The following is an 18,681-nucleotide window of genomic DNA, read 5'->3' on the forward strand; positions in this document are numbered from 1 at the left end:
TACAATGCTTCATATTACAGTAGTCCACTTGTATTTCACAGCATACAGAAATATACTCTATACAGATACATACTGCACCTTACATGCACCCACCTGTATGTTTTACAGTAAAATGTGTGTTCGCATAGTTTTTGTCTATGTGAAAGTGTGCGATGCATCACTGCATTTTTCCCCACATAGGACTGCAAGATTACCTCAAACCGGTGGCAGAGGACGCCTTTTCACACCTCAACAGGAGGGGGCTATTTGCACCATGGTCCTAGCAAACAATGCCATGAGACTCCGGGAAATACAAAGGACCATTATAGAAGACAACGATGTCTTTGAAAACATCCATACGGTTAGCATCTCAACCATCGACAAGGTGCTGCATAGAAACCAGATGAGTATGAAACAGCTGTACCGTGTACCATTCCAAAGGAATGAGGACAGAGTTAAGGAGCTACGGTACCAGTATGTACAGGTAAAACATATATCTATGTAACTACTTCACAGCAACATTTTATAGTGATACATAGTACAGTAAGCATAAACGACACACGTTTCCATTGCTGTGGAAGGAACATGCAATATATACATACATTTTATGTCACTCTTCCTTACCAAAACAAATTCAACTGTGTGTTCTGGGATATAGCGTATAATGGAGTTGGAATCAAGTGAACCCTCTCACAACCTTGTATACGTGGATGAGGCTGGCTTCAACCTGACCAAATGCAGAAGGAGGGGTCGGAATATCATCCTCACAGAGCTACTGTGGATTTGCCAGGCCAACGGTGAGGAAATATCACCATGTGTGCTGCTATTTCGGAGCATGGTGTCCTAACCCATATCCCCCTTATAGGGCCATACAACACCCAGCATCTACTCAACATTTTAGAGACTCTCTACAGGGCTCTCATCCCTGATGATGAGAGGGGTCTGTTTAGAGAGGATTTGCCAAAGTATGTAGTCATTTGTGATAATGTGAGTTTCCATCGATCAAACATCATAAGGCAATGGTTTGTGACCCACCCAAGGATGCTCATAGAATTCCTCCCACCTTATTCACCATTCCTTAACCCAATTGAGGAGTTATTTTCAGCATGGAGGTGGAAGGTGTACGATCGTCAGCCACACACACAGATGACCCTGCTGGCTGCAATGGATGCAGCATGTGAGGACATCACAGTAGACACACACACACACACACACACACACACACACATTGTGTTTATTAAATGGATCACAACATTTTCTTTGCGACTTTGGATAGAAAACCAATAGCTTTTGCTCATCATAAAATGTATTGTGTGGTCATCCTCACAATTCAAGCCAGTCCTCCATGAAAGCAATTCAGTTTGTCCTTCTTTTAGGCGTAATCTGTGTCTAGGAAATGGCCTCTCTGTGCTTGATTTATTATCTTTGAAAAAAGGTCTGTATTAGTTAGACCATTCCATGTGAACAAGCAAGCCATTAAGCTACATCAGTTTGATGGTCTTCAATGGACCAAACATACACTGTATAGTGTTTTGCAATCGTAATGGTAATGGTATTGGGTTGGGTTTAATGGTAAATGTCACTAATCACATTACATATAGAGACGTTTTCTAGTAATTTTATGACTGCCTTCAATGGTTAATAATTGCATTATTTTATTATAGTTTTAGTCACTAGCACATTTCTCCATCAAAATTGAGCTTGTAGGAAAAGTCTTTATATTAGAATTGAACCATAGGGATAGCCCTCTCAGAGCTGTTGGATTTGTTGGATAATTCAAGTAGAGTTGGGTTGAAGCATTAGGTTGCTAAGAGAAGGACAAACTGGATTGTTTTCATGGAGGACTGGCTTGAATTTATTTTCATAATTTGCAAAAGCTTTTGGTTTTCTAGCCAGAGTTGTTGTGATCGATTTAACAGACACAATAGACCAGCAAATGTGACTTCAAAGGCTAATTTCTATGCATTGGTGGTGGGGGGGAATCAACAGTTTCACAGGGAATACATTCAAATGGATGAAGAAGCAATACTCCAAGCCACAACTCCATACTACTTGTCAGACATAGTGAACTGATACTGTATACTGGTTGTTGGGGTGGGATTGGCATGGGGTGTGGGGGGTCCGTTGGTGGCTTTTGACCATTTATTGGATACATCATGTCTTACTCAATTGTAGGAAGATGTTTGGTGTAAATCAGATGTTATGTACTATATTGATTAAATATTATGTGAATCATATAAATCCAAATGGCTAATTTGGGTGCAATCAATTAGCTTAATTTCTCAGAGATCAAATGACATTTCAACAAAATAATGTTGCAGGAATGCTAATCTTACCTGTATCTGTTTCTAACTACAGAAACAATTTCAGAACAATCTGTAATGGTGGGTGTCATGGCTTGCTGAAATTACAGTACATGGAATGACTCTATTGGAAAAGAACATGCTTGGTTAGTTAGTCAGTGCACAAACCGATTGCCAAACACTTCTCCACCTTTATAGTATGTGTGCCCGTGTGTGTGTGTGTGTGTAAGAGAGAGAGAGAAAGAGGAATACAAATAAAGAGTGTGAGTGACAGTACGTGTCTAAAAACGGGATATAAAACCTGCACTCTTCCAGAAGCACGACACACCACTCCGATTTTCTCCCTCTGTCTTTAAGGCAATGTGTCTCTAAGGATAACAGTTTTTAAATCCCTATTATCTCAGACACAGAGCCTGTTAAATAAGTCAACAGTACCAGTGCCAGTTCAGCACTACTCTCACACCTCAGCATATTTAGCACAGTACCTGTCTGCAATACTACACCTACAGTTCCAACACTGTGGCTGGCACATTTTATAACAGGTTGCAAAATATGACACAACAACATGGAATCTCCCTACTGCTCATATTTTCCCTATAGGAAACATGATGAGGTTGTGATGATTTAATGATGATGACCCTGTTGCTTATCAGATAACAGTTAATGTTATTGTCTGTGTGGACCGCTCTGGGTGGGATACAGTTTGTATGAGTACCCCTGGGTGTGGTACTATGAGCGAAGTGGGGTGTTGTGTGCTTTATCATCCCCATCGGCATCTGTGTGAACTAGAATTGTCTGGGTGGGGTGCAGTAGCGTTGATGATTAAACCCGTGTATCACAGCAGGGGTAAGGAATTCAATTGCTAGCCAATGGACAAGATTGCTGCCCGTGAGGAAGAGAACCATATAATTTGACCATGGATTTAATTGATCTATTTCTCTCTCTCTCTCTCTCTCTCTCTCTCTCTCTCTCTCTCTCTCTCTCTGTCTGTCAGTCTGCAGGAGGAGTGGGCTGCTGGGGTGTATGAGTTTTGGAATGCGTTCCCTCATGGACCCACAGAAGGTGAGTTTGTTGTTCTTCATACATTCTACTCTCCACTGTAAACCCTTCACATACCACTGTAACCCTCCACATACCACTGTAACCCTCTACATACCACTGTAACCCTCTACAAACCACTGTAACCTTCCACATACCACTGTAACCCTTCACATACCACTGTAACCCTTCACATACCACTGTAACCCTCTACAAACCACTGTAACCCTCTACATACCACTGTAACCCTTCACATACCACTGTAACCCTTCACATACCACTGTAACCCTCTACATACCACTGTAACCCTTCACATACCAATGTAACCCTCTACATACCACTGTAACCCTCTACAAACCCCTGTAACCTTCCACATACCACTGTAACCCTTCACATACCACTGTAACCCTCCACATACCACTGTAACCCTCCACATACCACTGTAACCCTCTACATACCACTGTAACCTTCTACACACCACTGTAACCCTCTACATACCACTGTAACCCTCCACATACCACTGTAACCCTTCACATACCACTGTAACCCTCTACATACCACTGTAACCCTCTACATACCACTGTAACCTCCCACATACCACTGTAACCCTCCACATACCACTGTAACCCTTCACATACCACTGTAACCCTCTACATACCACTATAACCCTCTAAATACCACTGTAACCCTCCACTTACCACTGTAACCCTCTACATACCACTGTAATCCTCTACATACCACTGTAACCTTCTACACACCACTGTAACCCTCTACATACCACTGTAACCTTCCACATACCACTGTAACCTTCAACATACCACTGTAACCCTTCACATACCACTGTAACCCTCCACATACCACTGTAATCCTCTACATACCACTGTAACCCTTCACATACCACTGTAACCCTCCACATACCACTGTAACCCTCTACATACCACTGTAACCCTCTACACACCACTGTAACCCTCCACATACCACTGTAACCCTCTACATACCACTGTAACCCTCCACATACCAATGTAACCATCCACATACCACCGTAACCCTCTAAATACCACTGTAACCCTCCACATACCACTGTAACCCTCTACATACCACTGTAACCTTCCACATACCACTGTAACCTTCAACATACCACTGTAACCCTTCACATACCACTGTAACCCTCCACATACCACTGTAATCCTCTACATACCACTGTAACCTTTCACATACCACTGTAACCCTCCACATACTACTGTAACCCTCTACATACCACTGTAATCCTCTACATACAACTGTAACCCTTCACATACCACTGTAACCCTCTACACACCACTGTAACCCTCTACATACCACTGTAACCCTCTACATACCACTGTAACCCTCTACATACGACTGTAACCCTCCACATACCACTGTAACCCTCTACACACCACTGTAACCTTCTACACACCACTGTAACCCTCTACATACCACTGTAACCCTCTACATACCACTGTAACCCTCTACATACCGCTGTAACCCTCTACATACCACTGTAAACCTCTACATACCACTGTAACCCTCCACACACCACTGTAACCCTTCAGTCCTTACTCCACCTTAGTATAAAAGGGTCACTCAGTAATTATCTTTCTCCCTCTCTCTGAGTGTGTGTGTGTGTCTCGGACCATGGAAATAACTGTTTAGTCCAGAGTGAGTGAGCAGCCGTGGCCACAGGAAACAACCATGGGGCCTTGGGTGTTACAACACATCACTACTGCCCTCAGAAAGCCTACTTTACCTCAATCCCTCTAGTCTAGTGGTACAGCCATATTCGTCTATGGCTACAGCACATTTACAGTACAGCAGTTCTTCTGGTGTCTCTGTGCAACTGGGTCTTGGACTTCTTGATGGACTTACACCAAGTGGTGAAGGTACGCAACAACACCTCCTCCACGCTGATTGTCAACACGGGGGCCACACAGTGGTGCGTGCTCAGCCGCCTCCTGTACTCCTAGGAAAAGAACCTCCCCCTCAAAGTCAACAAAACGAAGGAGCTGATTGTGGACTACAAGAAACGGCAGAGAGAGCACGCCCATGCCCACATCCACATGGACACACCCCCATCCACATGGACATGCCCCCATCCACATCGACAGGGTCACAGTGGAGAGGGTCCTTGGTGTGCACATCAATGAGGACCTGAAATGGTCCCTTCACACAGACAGTGACAAGAAGATCATCATGGACCTCAGCCACCAGAACCAGGGCATGTTCACCTCGCTACCATCTAGAAGGCGGAGACAGTACAGGTGCATCAAAGCTGGGACCAAGAGACTGATTAACAGCCTCTATCTCTAGGCCATTAGACTGTTTTAACAGTCACCACTAGCCAGCCTCTGCCCAATACCCTGCCATGAACCTTAGTCACCGTTACTAGCCGGCTACCACCCTGCACCTTAGAGACTGCTGCCCTATGTACACAGAGTCATTGAACACTGGTCACTTTAATAATGTTTACATACTGAGAAGGGCTTACCAAGAAAAACTTCCAAAAGGACTAATTCAAGGTAAAAAGCGTGAAGGCCCATCGGAATTCCTAAATGTTTACATTCTGTTTTACCCACATTATATAGTGCCTTCGGAAAGTATTCAGACCCCTTGACTTTTTCCACAATTTGTTACATTACAGCCTTATTCTAAAATGGATGAAATAAAAAAAACGTATCCTCTGCTGCAGAGAATAAGTTCATTAGAGTTACCAGCCTCAGAAATTGCAGCCCAAATAAATGCTTCACAGAGTTCAAGTAACAGACACATCTCAACATCAACTGTTCAGAGGAGACTGTGTGAATCAGGCCTTCATGGTCGAATTGCTGCAAAGAAACCACTACTAAAGAACACCAATAAGAAGAAGAGACTGGCTTGGGCCAAAATACATGAGCAATTAGACCAGTGGAAATCTGTCCTTTGGTCTGATGAGTCCTTTGCGAGACGCAGAGTAGGTGAACGGATGATCTCAGCATGTGTTGTTCCACCGTGGAGCATGGAGGAGGAGGTGTGATGGTGTGGGGGTGTTCCATCCCATCTGGTTTGCGCTTAGTGGGGACAATGACCCAACACACCTCCACGCTGTGTAAGGGCTATTTGACCAAGAAGGAGAGTGATGGAGTGTTGCATCTGATGACCTTGCCTCCACAATCACCCGACTTCAACCCGTTTGGGATGAGTTGGACCGCAGAGTGAAGGAAAAGTAGGCAACAAGTGCTCAGCATATGTGGGAACTCCTTCAAGTCTGTTGGAAAAGCATTCCAGGTGACAGCGAAGCTACTTTGAAGACTCTCAAATATAAAATATATTTTGATTTGTTTAACACTTTTTTGGTTACTACATGATTCCATATGTGTTATTTCATTGTTTTGATGTCTTCACTATTATTCTACAATGTAGAAAAAAACAATCAAGAAAAAACATTTTAATGAGTAGGTGTGTCCAAACTTTTGACTGGTACTGTATATATTAATTAATACATTTGGGCACAGTCGATAGCGTGCTGGACTTGAGGGTTCAAAACGGGCTCCCTGCTTGTTTCAATACATTATTATGCAGGTCTCAGAGCAAATAGCCTGGATTGTTACTCCCATCTCGTTCCTCGCTCTCTTCCACGCGTCATTCTCCGCCTGAGTGGCTCGCTTGTGGGCGTGCTGGCAGGATGTACTGTTTTTTAATCTGTATATATGAATTACAAATCAGCCTTTTCTTAAATCATTTTTCTAGTCTATTGCATAGTTACAATGTGTAATCATTGATGTCCCAGGAGCAGGAGTGGTAAACACTGTTGAAGTGTAGAATTGTAATACATACATGCAGACACAGCATCATTCAAAGAATGGAGTTTGATACACCTGGTATTGGATATGACTGAAAATAACTTGCTAAATAGTGATTTTCGTAAATTAAATGCACATTTACTGACATATTCCTCTCAATTGTACATTTTTTGCTTGACTCATTATGACGTTATAATTTCTTCAATTTGCTTCCACCATAATGTTTTGTCAGCCATCTTTGAAGAAAGTCACCAGGGACCGACCGGTGGTTCACGTCAAATTCATTATGATTGGTCATATAAAAACCTTGGGACCCAAATGCATAATGAGTGCTCTAACTCCCCCTTGTGGTGGTCTGGAGCAATGAGGCTGTGATGCTGGGTACCTCTAAATCCTGCGGTGTAAGCTCGCAACTTTTAAAGGAGGAACTACTGGGGCCTCCCGGGTGGCGCAGTGGTTAAGGGCGCTGTACTGCAGCGCCAGCTGTGCCATCAGAGTCCTGGGTTCGCGCCCAGGCTCTGTCGTAACCGGCCGCGACCGGGAGGTCTGTGGGGCGACGCACAATTGGCCTAGCGTCGCCCGGGTTAGGGAGGGCTTGGTCGGTAGGGGTGTCCTTGTCTCATCGCGCACCAGCGACTCCTGTGGCGGGCTGGGCGCAGTGTACGCTAGCCAAGGTGGCCAGGTGCACGGTGTTTCCTCCGGCGCATTGGTGCGGCTGGCTTCCGGGTTGGATGTGCGCTGTGTTAAAGAAGCAGCGGCTTGGCTGGTTGTGTATCGGAGGACGCATGACTTTCAACCTTCGTCTCTCCCGAGCCCGTACGGGAGTTGTAGCGATGAGACAAGATAGTAGCTACTACAACAATTGGATACTACGAAATTGGGGAGAAAAAGGGGTAAAATTCAAAAAACAAAAATAAAATAAATAAAAAAAATAAAGGAGGAACTACTCTATTCCTGACTCTGACATTGCTCATTCTGTTATGTCTTCATTTCTTCCTTTTTACTTTTTAGATTATGTGTGTATTGCTAGATATTACTGCACTGTTGGAGTTAGAAACACCAGTGTTTCGCTTGTACCCGACCAACACACTTTGATTTGAACACATCTCCTCCGCCCTCGTAGCAGTCCTTCTGGTGTTACAAAATATCAGTACGGCCCTCACATAAAGCAGTTATTCTGGTGTTACAAAAGATCAGTACGGCCCTCACATAAAGCAGTCCTTCTGGTGTTGCAAAAGATCAGTACGGCCCTCACATAAAGCAGTTATTCTGGTGTTACAAAAGATCAGTACGGCCCTCACATAAAGCAGTCCTTCTGGTGTTGCAAAAGATCAGTACGGCCCTCACATATAGCAGTCCTTCTGGTGTTACAAAATATCAGTACGGCCCTCACATAAAGCAGTTATTCTGGTGTTACAAAAGATCAGTACGGCCCTCACATAAAGCAGTCCTTCTGGTGTTGCAAAAGATCAGTACGGCCCTCACATAAAGCAGTTATTCTGGTGTTACAAAAGATCAGTACGGCCCTCACATAAAGCAGTTATTCTGGTGTTACAAAAGATCAGTACGGCCCTCACATAAAGCAGTTATTCTGGTGTTACAAAAGATCAGTACAGCCCTCACATAAAGCAGTTATTCTGGTGTTACAAAAGATCAGTACGGCCCTCACATATAGCAGTTATTCTGGTGTTACAAAATATTAGTACGGCCCTCACATAAAGCAGTTATTCTGGTGTTACAAAAGATCAGTACGGCCCTCACATAAAGCAGTTATTCTGGTGTTACAAAAGATCAGTACGGCCCTCACATATAGCAGTTATTCCAGTGTTACAAAATATTAGTACGGCCCTCACATATAGCAGTTATTCTGGTGTTACAAAAGATCAGTACGGCCCTCACATAAAGCAGTTATTCTGGTGTTACAAAAGATCAGTACAGCCCTCACATAAAGCAGTTATTCTGGTGTTACAAAATATCAGTACAGCCCTCACATAAAGCAGTTATTCTGGTGTTACAAAAGATCAGTACAGCCCTCACATAAAGCAGTTATTCTGGTGTTACAAAATATCAGTACGGCCCTCACATAAAGCAGTTATTATGGTGTTACAAAAGATCAGTACGGCCCTCACATAAAGCAGTTATTCTGGTGTTACAAAAGATCAGTACGGCCCTCACATAAAGCAGTTATTCTGGTGTTACAAAAGATCAGTACGGCCCTCACATAAAGCAGTTATTCTGGTGTTACAAAAGATCAGTACGGCCCTCACATATAGCAGTTATTCTGGTGTTACAAAATATTAGTACGGCCCTCACATAAAGCAGTTATTCTGGTGTTACAAAAGATCAGTACGGCCCTCACATAAAGCAGTTATTCTGGTGTTACAAAAGATCAGTACGGCCCTCACATATAGCAGTTATTCCAGTGTTACAAAATATTAGTACGGCCCTCACATATAGCAGTTATTCTGGTGTTACAAAATATTAGTACGGCCCTCACATAAAGCAGTTATTCTGGTGTTACAAAAGATCAGTACTGACCTCAAAGCAGTTTGTATTTGACTAATCCATGACAAACCTAGTCGCTGTTAGGGTACTGTTGGGCAAAGAGACAAACTCAATAGCTATAGCAAGAACTGTTACTTTTAAGTACACAGCATGTGAGAACAAGCTGTAATGCACAAGTAGAAATCAATGCAGATAACAATGTTTTTCCTTCTGTGAGAGAGGTGAATGTACTCCAGTGCAGACTGGTTGAAGATTGGCCTATGACATGATATTGGCCTATGTCTCGTCTTGCTCTGCTCAGAATATCAGATCTCAAAAACGATTGGAGAAGTGTTTAACATCACCAGTACCTCATCCTTATCATATATTTATTTTTATAAAATCTACCTTTTTTGCTAAATACATTAAGTGGTGTTTGAATTTGCTGATAAAATGCGGGACATGATTGTTTGATTGCGGGACACTGGACAAAGGGCCAAAATGCGGGACTGTCTCGCACAATCCGGGACATGTGGTCACCATAGTTGAGGTGTCAGATCTAAAGTTCAGTGTCTCCACCAGAGGAGTTACTAAAACTAAAAGTAGACTCCTGTTGGGGTTTCCCTCAGAGTTTTTTCTTAGCTCTTCCTCTTTCACCTCCCTGTTTAATTATTCACTCTTAACTTATCCAACTGTCTCCCACCCCCCTGTGCCCAAACAGTACTGTATATAAAAACTCCCAAAGGCAGGGAGGTCTGTGGCTCTCACTGGGTGTCTTGCATTAGTCTATAGTGGCTTCCTCTCCTTGTCTCCTCTACTTCATCTGCACAGACAATACATGATAGTAGACAAGCAAATGGAAACGAGATAAGGGGAGGAAACTCTTAGACTATTGATTTGACTCCTGTTGTTTCTCATGGATATCTAAAGCAGACAGGTTCCCACTATACTTTACTACTTACCGAGTCGTATGCTTACTCAAACACACCTAGGCCTCTGATGCAATGGTCAGTGCAATGTGTTTTATTCATGAGGTATGCCAGATAACTGAAAGGATTCTATGTATTTTAAGATTCAGACCCATATAAAAAAGACCACTTTTGACATTTAGGTAGTCATCATTTGTTTGCTCTGCGGTCCCTGCATATTTATTCTATTCCTGTAATGCGAGCTGTGAGAACAATGGTCGCAACACACACACATTATATACAGAATATGCACACACACACACAAACACACTCACACACACATATTTAGCCTATTTCCCATACAAAGTAAGCCTTTCCTGGCATTTACCTCAAACTCGGTCTACACAAATAGTTTCTTCCTCTCTAGCATTTAGCCCAAATAATATTTAATTGGCTCAATTTGCTAATGAGGAGATTAAGCATTGAGTCACTGGGAGTTCTCCAGTTCATCTCTCAGGTCCCTCCTTCTACTGTCATCCTCCACAACTCCTTGGCTTTATTCTGCTTCATCTATCCCCCCTTATCTCTCTCATCCCTTCCCTCGTCCCATCTCTCTCTCTCTATATATATCCCCCTCCTCTCTCTCTTCCCTTTCCCCTCCCTCTGGTTTCTGTTTGTCTAATGGGCATCATAATAGTCAGGGGTTACAGTACATGTCTCCCCTCCCCCACTCCCCCTCTCTCCATCGTCTCTCCCCCTCGCCCCACAGCCTGCATAAATTTGTCCACTCAGATAAGATGCTTTTCCCAGCGATTGTTGTTACAGTCCACAGAATCACATCTATTTAGTAGGAAAGAGCTCAGACTGCAGCTTAGAACCATCTCAATAATGGACAGTGAGAAGACACCAGTACAGAGAACACTGCATTCTCCACTCTCACTGGATGGAGGAAGACCAAGGCTAGTTGCTGCACTGTACAGTGTGTGTAGTGTGTGTGTGTGTGCTTGCATTCAAATGCTTCAAATGCAAATATTCCTGTTCTCTTCCCTTCCTCTCTCTTCCTGACTAACAGTGCGGTTGTTCTGTGGGCTGCTGTAGGAGGTCAGCGGCTGGTATTACCTACTGGGGGGAGGAGCTGGGGAAGACCAAGCACCTGAGAGTGTGCTCCCATCCCCAACAAATCCAATAACACACCACCGGTCAGTGGAGCATCGAGCCATTCTACATCTGCGTGTGCTATAGTACATGTGTACTGCATGCAGTGTATGAGGGTTTAAATATACGATGGTATATTCAGGGGAGCTCAGATGAGTGCACATATATGTCTATCGTGTATCTGTATCTGTCCAGCAGACCTCCACTGAGTCGAGTGTGTGTGTGTGTGTGTGTTATATGTGTGTGTGTAAGAGTGTGTGCGGACTGTACCGGGCTCGCAGCTGGGGCTATCTAAAGGGGCCTTGGCATTCTGGGTCGGGAGGTGGGGTGAGGGGTGTGGGGAGAAATGGGGATTAAGGGAGTCAGGGAGAGCGAAGTGTGGAGGGAGGTAGGGAGGGAGGAGGGGGCTGGACAAGCAGTCGGCTTCTGAGGGGTTGCAAACAGCTCTGTGTTTGTACTGTGTGCTGGAGTGAAACTGCAGAGCTTCACACACGCTGCTGTTTACTTTCATTCTTTCCTCCACACTGTACATATTTTCTTGTTTTCTGTGGAGAAGAGTGACTGTTCCCTCTCTCTCACCCGTCTATGCTCTTTCACCTTGGTGCTGGTGGACTATAAACGAGTTATGCTTTTGAGTGCCTGCCCCCTGAGCAGCCTGGAGTAGGTGAGTGTTGCCTTTGTGCACTCAGAAGTACAGTATAGTGTTGTTGTTTGAGATGTAGAAAGATAGAAGCGCTTAATTAGCAGGTTTTAGTGTTCATTGTCTCCTCTCTGTCTTTCGGTTGTCTCTCTCTCTCACTCTCTTTTCTGAGTGAGTGAGTGAGTGAGTGAGTGAGTGAGTGAGTGAGTGAGTGAGAGACACACACCTTTGATGCATTATTTAATTACATTGTAATGGTATGCCTTGTGTAATTAATATTTGCATGTCATCCTCTCAGATTGAGATTGACCCAATGAAATAGTAATCACGCTCATTTGCCATGCTTGACTAAACTCAGATTGTCTCATGCAATTTGCAACTAGTTTTAGGAATGGTGTGTGTGTGTGTGTGTTTATATTCTGTATATAATGGCTGTCTGATAAGAACTGGGGCAGCTGTCACTTCAGACTTTTAGTGCTGGTTAGAAAGTATTTGTGTTCTGACAATGGCATGAGGCTGCTCAGACCCATGCCTAGGGGTGAGATGGGAAAACGTTCCTTCATTCTGAAGCTGATGGACTGAAATTAATCTAAAAGCTACAGTGTTAGAGTAAGGATAGGCCACAAAGCTAATTTCTATAGCCACATGACAGTAGGAGCTACACACAGCCTTCTACAAAAAAACATATTTTTATTATTCTTTATTATTCACATCTGAATCGATCTTAACAAAGGTTGAACATAAGTTAAGATATTAAATGCAGACCAGACTAGAGTTCGGCTGATTATGATTTTTCAACACCGATACCGATACCAATTATTGGAGGACCAAAAAAGCAGATACAGATTAATCGGCCGATTTTTTAAATGTATTTGTAATAATGTAATAGAAAAATACTGAATGAACACTTATTTTAACTTAATATAATATATCAATAAAATCAATTTAGCCTCAAATAAATAATGAAACATGTTCAATTTGGTTTAAATAATGCAAAACCAAAGTTTTGGAGAAGAAAGTAAAAGTGCAATATGTGCTATGTAAGAAAGCTAACGTTTAAGTTCCTTGCTCAGAACATGAGAACATATTTTATTTATTTATTTTATTTTATTTCACCTTTATTTAACCAGGTAGGCAAGGTAAACAAGTTCTCATTTACAATTGCGACCTGGCCAAGATAAATCAAAGCAGTTCGACACATACAACAACTCAGAGTTACACATGGAGTAAAACAAACATACAGTCAAATATAAGTCTATATACAATGTGAGCAAATGAGGTGAGATAAGGGAGGTAAAGGCAAAAAAAGGCCATGGTGGCAAAGCAAATACAATATAGCAAGGAAAACATTGGAATGGTAGATTTGCAGTGGAAGAATGTGCAAGGTAGAGATAGGTAGAGGTGTGTGTGCACCGTGTGTGAAACAGTGTGTGACTCTTCATATCAAAGCCTGTGGGTGTCTGTTGTGTGTGTGTGCATGTGTGTGTGCATGTGTGCATCCCACATCAGTGCTGATTCTCTCCTGTGCTGTTGGCATCTGGGTCAATGTAGGTCAACTAAACTCTGTTTGTCCTAACCAGAAACATGGACATGGGACTGGGAAAATCCAATTCATTTACATCTATGTCTATTGTAGCCTTCCTCTCCTTATCTTTCTTAATCTCACCCACTTTTCTCTCCCACAATACCACTCTCATCCATGTCCTGTTCTTTTTTCTCTCATTCTCAATCCCTTTATCTCTCGCTCTCCCTTTCTCTCTCACCCTCTCTCTCACTCATTAACGCTTATCTTTCATCCATCTCCTTTGCAATCTCTTACACATCATTAGTTGTATAAGAAATTAATAGAAAGTATTTTTTATCACACATTCAGGTTGACATGACAGGTTACAACTAATGCTTATATGATACATTTGGTTTTTAAAATCATATCTTCAGGCCATTCTCTGAGAGCATCCCAGTGATAACAAAGCGATCTAGGAACAAGAACAGGAGTGGGGCTTGAACCAGCGATACTCCAATTACTGACCAGAATGGTTCAGACCTTGTTGTCCAATTACACCCAGGAAGGCTACAGTATATTTGTCCAGTGAAGCTAAAGGAGGAAGTGGAGCAGATGTGTTGGGCATGCTCCCTACAGCGGTGTAATGTTGGTCAGTGTACCATGCAACTGATCAATTTGGCCTAGCTTCAAGTTTTAAGTTTTAAGTCCAAGACAGAATTTTGTCGAGGCACAGATCTGGGGAAGGGTACCAAAAACTTTCAGCAGCATTGAGGATCCCCAAGAATACAGTAACCATCATTCTTAAATGGAAGAAGTTCGGAACTATCAAGAATCTTCCTAGAGCTGGCCGCCTGGCCAAACTGAACAATCAGCTGAGAAGGGCCTTGGTCAGGGAGGTGACCAAGAACCCAATGGTCACTCTGACAGAGCTCCAGAGTTCCTCTGTGGAGATGGGAAAACCTTCCATAAGGACAACCATCTCTGCAGCACTCCACCAATCAGGCCTTTATGGTAGAGTGGCCAGACGGAATCCACTCCTCAGTAAAAAGGCACATGACAGCTTGCTTGAAGTTTGCCAAAAGGCACCTAAAGCACTCTCGGACCATGAAAAACAAAAATGAAATGTATCTGGTCTGATGAAACCGAGATAGAACACTTTGGTCTGAATGCCAAGCGTCAAGTCTTGAGGAAACCTGGCACCATCCCTACGGTGAAGCATGGTGGTGGCAGCATCATGATGTGGGGATGTTTTTCAGCAGCAGGGACTGGGAGACTAGTCAGGATCGAGGGAAAGATGAACAGAGCAAAGAACAGAGAGATCCTTGATGGAAACCTGATCCAGAGTGCTCAAGACCTCAGACTGGGGTGAAGGTTCACCTTCCAACAGGACAACGACCCTAAGCACATAGCAAAAACAATGCAGGAGTGGTCTCTGAATGTCCTTGAATGGCCCAGCCAGAGCTCGGACTTGAATCCGATCGAACATCTCTGGAGAGACCTGAAAATACCTGTGCAACGACGCTCTCCATCCAACATGACAGAGCTTGAGAGGATCTGCAGAGAAGAATGGGAGAATCTCTCCAAATACAGGTGTGCCAAGCTTGTAGCATCATACCCAAGAAGACTCAAGGCTGTAATCGCTACCAAAGGTGCTTCAACAAAGTACTGAGTAAAGAGTCTTAATATTTAAGTAAATATGATATTTCATTAAAAAAAAAAATTGACATTTGCCATCATTTCTAAAAACCTGTTTTTGCTGTGTCATTATGGGGTATTGTGTGTAGATTGATGAGGGAAAAAAAAGATTTAATCTATTTTAGAATAAGGCTGTAACATAACAATGTTGAAAAAGTCAAGGGGTCTAAATACTTTTCGAATGCACTGTATGTATAGGGGTTACTAGGCATATTTGATAAACAGAGTAGCAGCAGCGTATGTGAAGATTGTATGTTAGTGGGCGTGTGGGTGTGTAGCTTCAGTATAAATGTATGTGTGTGTGTGAGCAAATTATGAAGTGTGTGGTTGTGTGTGTTAGAGTATCAGGGGGCATGAGTGTGTAGGGCCCTGTGAATGTGCATAGAGACAGTGTAAAACATGTATAAAATTGTCAACTCAACTAGTCCGTGTAGCTATTTAGTTATCTATTCAGCAGTCTTATGGCTTGGGGATAGAAGCTGTTCAGGAGCCTGTTGGTGTCAGACTGTACCGCTTGCCGTTCGGAAGCAGAGAGAACAGTCCACGACCCATCTGAATGCAAAGCCCCAGGGGCAGGATGGGTAACAGCCCTGTTGCATCTGCCAATCTGCACTGTTCACACAACACAGCTGTTAGCCTGACATAATATAATAAAATAGAATACAATACAATAGAATAGAACCACTAACTTGCTCTAGCCACACAGTGCCTTCTAGGCAACAGAACCAACAAAGACAACAGCCTATGTCCACACAACAAGCAATATGGAAATTGGGATCCAATTGACATAAGCCTGGCTCTCTGTTTGTTATATAAGGAAGAGAACTGAAGTGTGTTATCAGAAGACTAAAAGTCAATTTTCTGGGAGAATATGGGAGATGACAAAAGAGCTGGCTGAATGGAGGCTCTTGATGTTAATCGTGCTGTTAAATAAAAGCAGAGAGATAGAGGGAGCGATGCATGATTGGCGTCACTTATGGCTGCAATTTCAGATAAGGGTTGTGTTCATTTAGTTTGTCTCATGCCTTAAAATAAGGTCACACAATTAAAACACTTTTTTGCCATGCCCAGTCAGACTAGTGAACACACAGAGAGAGGGAAATGTACAGAGATAGAGTGAAAGAGTGAAGAGTGAAAGAGAGGAAGGAAAACATGGTTTCTGACCCCAGTTTGTCACTCCCACAGCGCTTTGAACTTAACCGCAATGAATGTCCCCAGTCTGTCACCCTGAAGAGCTCCGGCAGACATCAGAGGAAAGGGTTCAGACATTTCAGCTGTGATTTAGAATTTCATGACTAAATGACTAAATGATAGGCTACATCAGGTTTGTAAAGGGACAGCCACCCACGTTAAAATGGCCTCCGTAGGGGCCTCCCGGGTGGCGCCGTGGTCTAGGGCACTGCATCGCAGCGCTAGCTGTGCCACCAGAGACTCTGGGTTCAAGCCCAGGCTCTGTCGCAGCCGGCAGAGACCGGGAGGTCCGTGGGACGACGCACAATTGGCCTAGCGTCGTCCGGGTTAGGGAGGGTTTGGACAGTAGGGATATATCCTTGTCTCATCGCACACTACCGACTCCTGTGGCAGGCCAGGTGCAGTGCATGCTAACCAGGTCGCCAGGTACATGGTGTTTCCTCCGACACACTGGTGCTGCTGGCTTCCGGGTTGGATGCGCGCTGTGTAAGAAGCAGTGCCTCTTGGTTAGGTTGTGTTTCGGAGAACGCATGGCTTTCGACCTTCGTCTCTCCCGAGCCCGTACGGGAGTTGTAGCAATGAGACAAGATAGTAAATACTAACAATTGGATACTACGAAATTGGGGAGAAAAAGGGGATTTTATTTATTTTTTTAAATGGCCTCCGTGAATGCTTTGCTTACAGTGAGGTGAGCCAGGGTCATCTGAGAGAGCCAGCATGATCTCTGACACTGCTGTTATGTGTGTGTCTCTGGCAATGAATACTACTAATAGGATTATTCAAATGAAGAATTAGGCTACCTGAGAGCAGCTATGTGAGTAACAAAAAGGTTTCAAACTTTGATGCAAATCTAAGACCAAATACACTGCAGATGCAAGGTTTCTAGCCCGTGTAGAGTCATACTAGCAAGCCTCGCTATTAGAGTCCCACAATAGGCTCATAACATCAGTAGGACTGAGATTGGGTCTCTGCTGCTCTCTAATTGGACTACAGACATAGTGTTGCACAGCCTCCCTCTCAACCTAGCATGCTCTGCTCTGAGTGTGACGCACGGCGTGCAAGACCACTGCTCTTCCATTCCCTTCCAAAAGGAGTGCACATCAACATGGGCCAGACAGTTAGCATAATTGACTGGGATACGGCCTTGCATTTGAAAGGCTAATTTAAGAACTTCTCGGGGAGTGAGAGAGATCCACCACAACACCTTTTTGGTCATTCTAATACAGAAGTGGGTTAGACAGTTAGAAAATGGGTTAGACAGTTAGCCAATGGGTTAGATAGTTAGACAAATGGTTAGACAGTTGGGCAATGGGTTAGACAGTTGGGCAATGGGTTAGACAGTTCGACAATGGGTTAGACAGTTCGACAATGGGTTAGACCAGGGGTGTCAAAGTCAAATGGACGGAGGGCCAAATAAAAAAATCAGCTACAAGACGAGGGCCGGACTGTTCGAATGTTCATTGAAAAATTTTTAAATGACGCATATAGTCTAGTGAACCTAATTGAACCTACTGAAAACCTAACAAATATATTACAATATGATCAGATAAATAAAGCAATATTTTCTTATGGCTCTGTCAGTAATCTTTAATTTTCAACAGACACAAAAGACAAATTTCCTTTATATAAATATCCCCATAACATGAACATTAAATGAAAGAAACCGGTATTCAAGGCACCATCAGTAGACTATATTTTCTATTTTAGCAAAAGTGGGCTAAATTTACTTCAAAGAAAAAACAATAATAGCAATTTTCTATCATCCACTCAACTGAAATATTTTTAAAATATAATTGGATTGAAATACAAAAAAATAAAGTGCAAAAATCTATTAATCAAAAACAACACTTTGTTTAAGGAGAAGTAACATGCAGTGAAAACAAATATTACATTTTAACTTTTAAACTTGAACTGAGTAAAAACTCTAAATATGTGATTGCACAGTAATGTTCACTTGTTTGAGGTTGAGGGTGATACTTGGTGGTGT

The 18,681-nt window shown here is 43.0% G+C and overlaps 1 protein-coding gene across 2 annotated transcripts in view; it reads left to right on the forward strand.

Moving 5' to 3' along the window:
- The first annotated feature begins 437 nt into the window (after positions 1-437).
- LOC139408641 (regulator of G-protein signaling 3-like) overlaps positions 438-18,681 on the forward strand; it is a 206,015-nt gene continuing 187,771 nt past the window's right edge. The window contains exons 1-2 of one of the 2 annotated variants that reach the window (XM_071152789.1): positions 438-463; positions 3,277-3,344. In XM_071152789.1, coding sequence (XP_071008890.1) covers positions 456-463; positions 3,277-3,344 — 76 coding nt within the window. In that variant the 5' untranslated portion in view covers positions 438-455. Of the gene's footprint in view, positions 464-3,276; positions 3,345-12,178; positions 12,329-18,681 lie in introns of those variants that run through there. The other variant, XM_071152791.1, reaches the window with a different exon arrangement.

This window comes from Oncorhynchus clarkii, chromosome 5 (assembly GCF_045791955.1).
Source record: "Oncorhynchus clarkii lewisi isolate Uvic-CL-2024 chromosome 5, UVic_Ocla_1.0, whole genome shotgun sequence".
Lineage (NCBI taxonomy): Eukaryota > Metazoa > Chordata > Actinopteri > Salmoniformes > Salmonidae > Oncorhynchus > Oncorhynchus clarkii.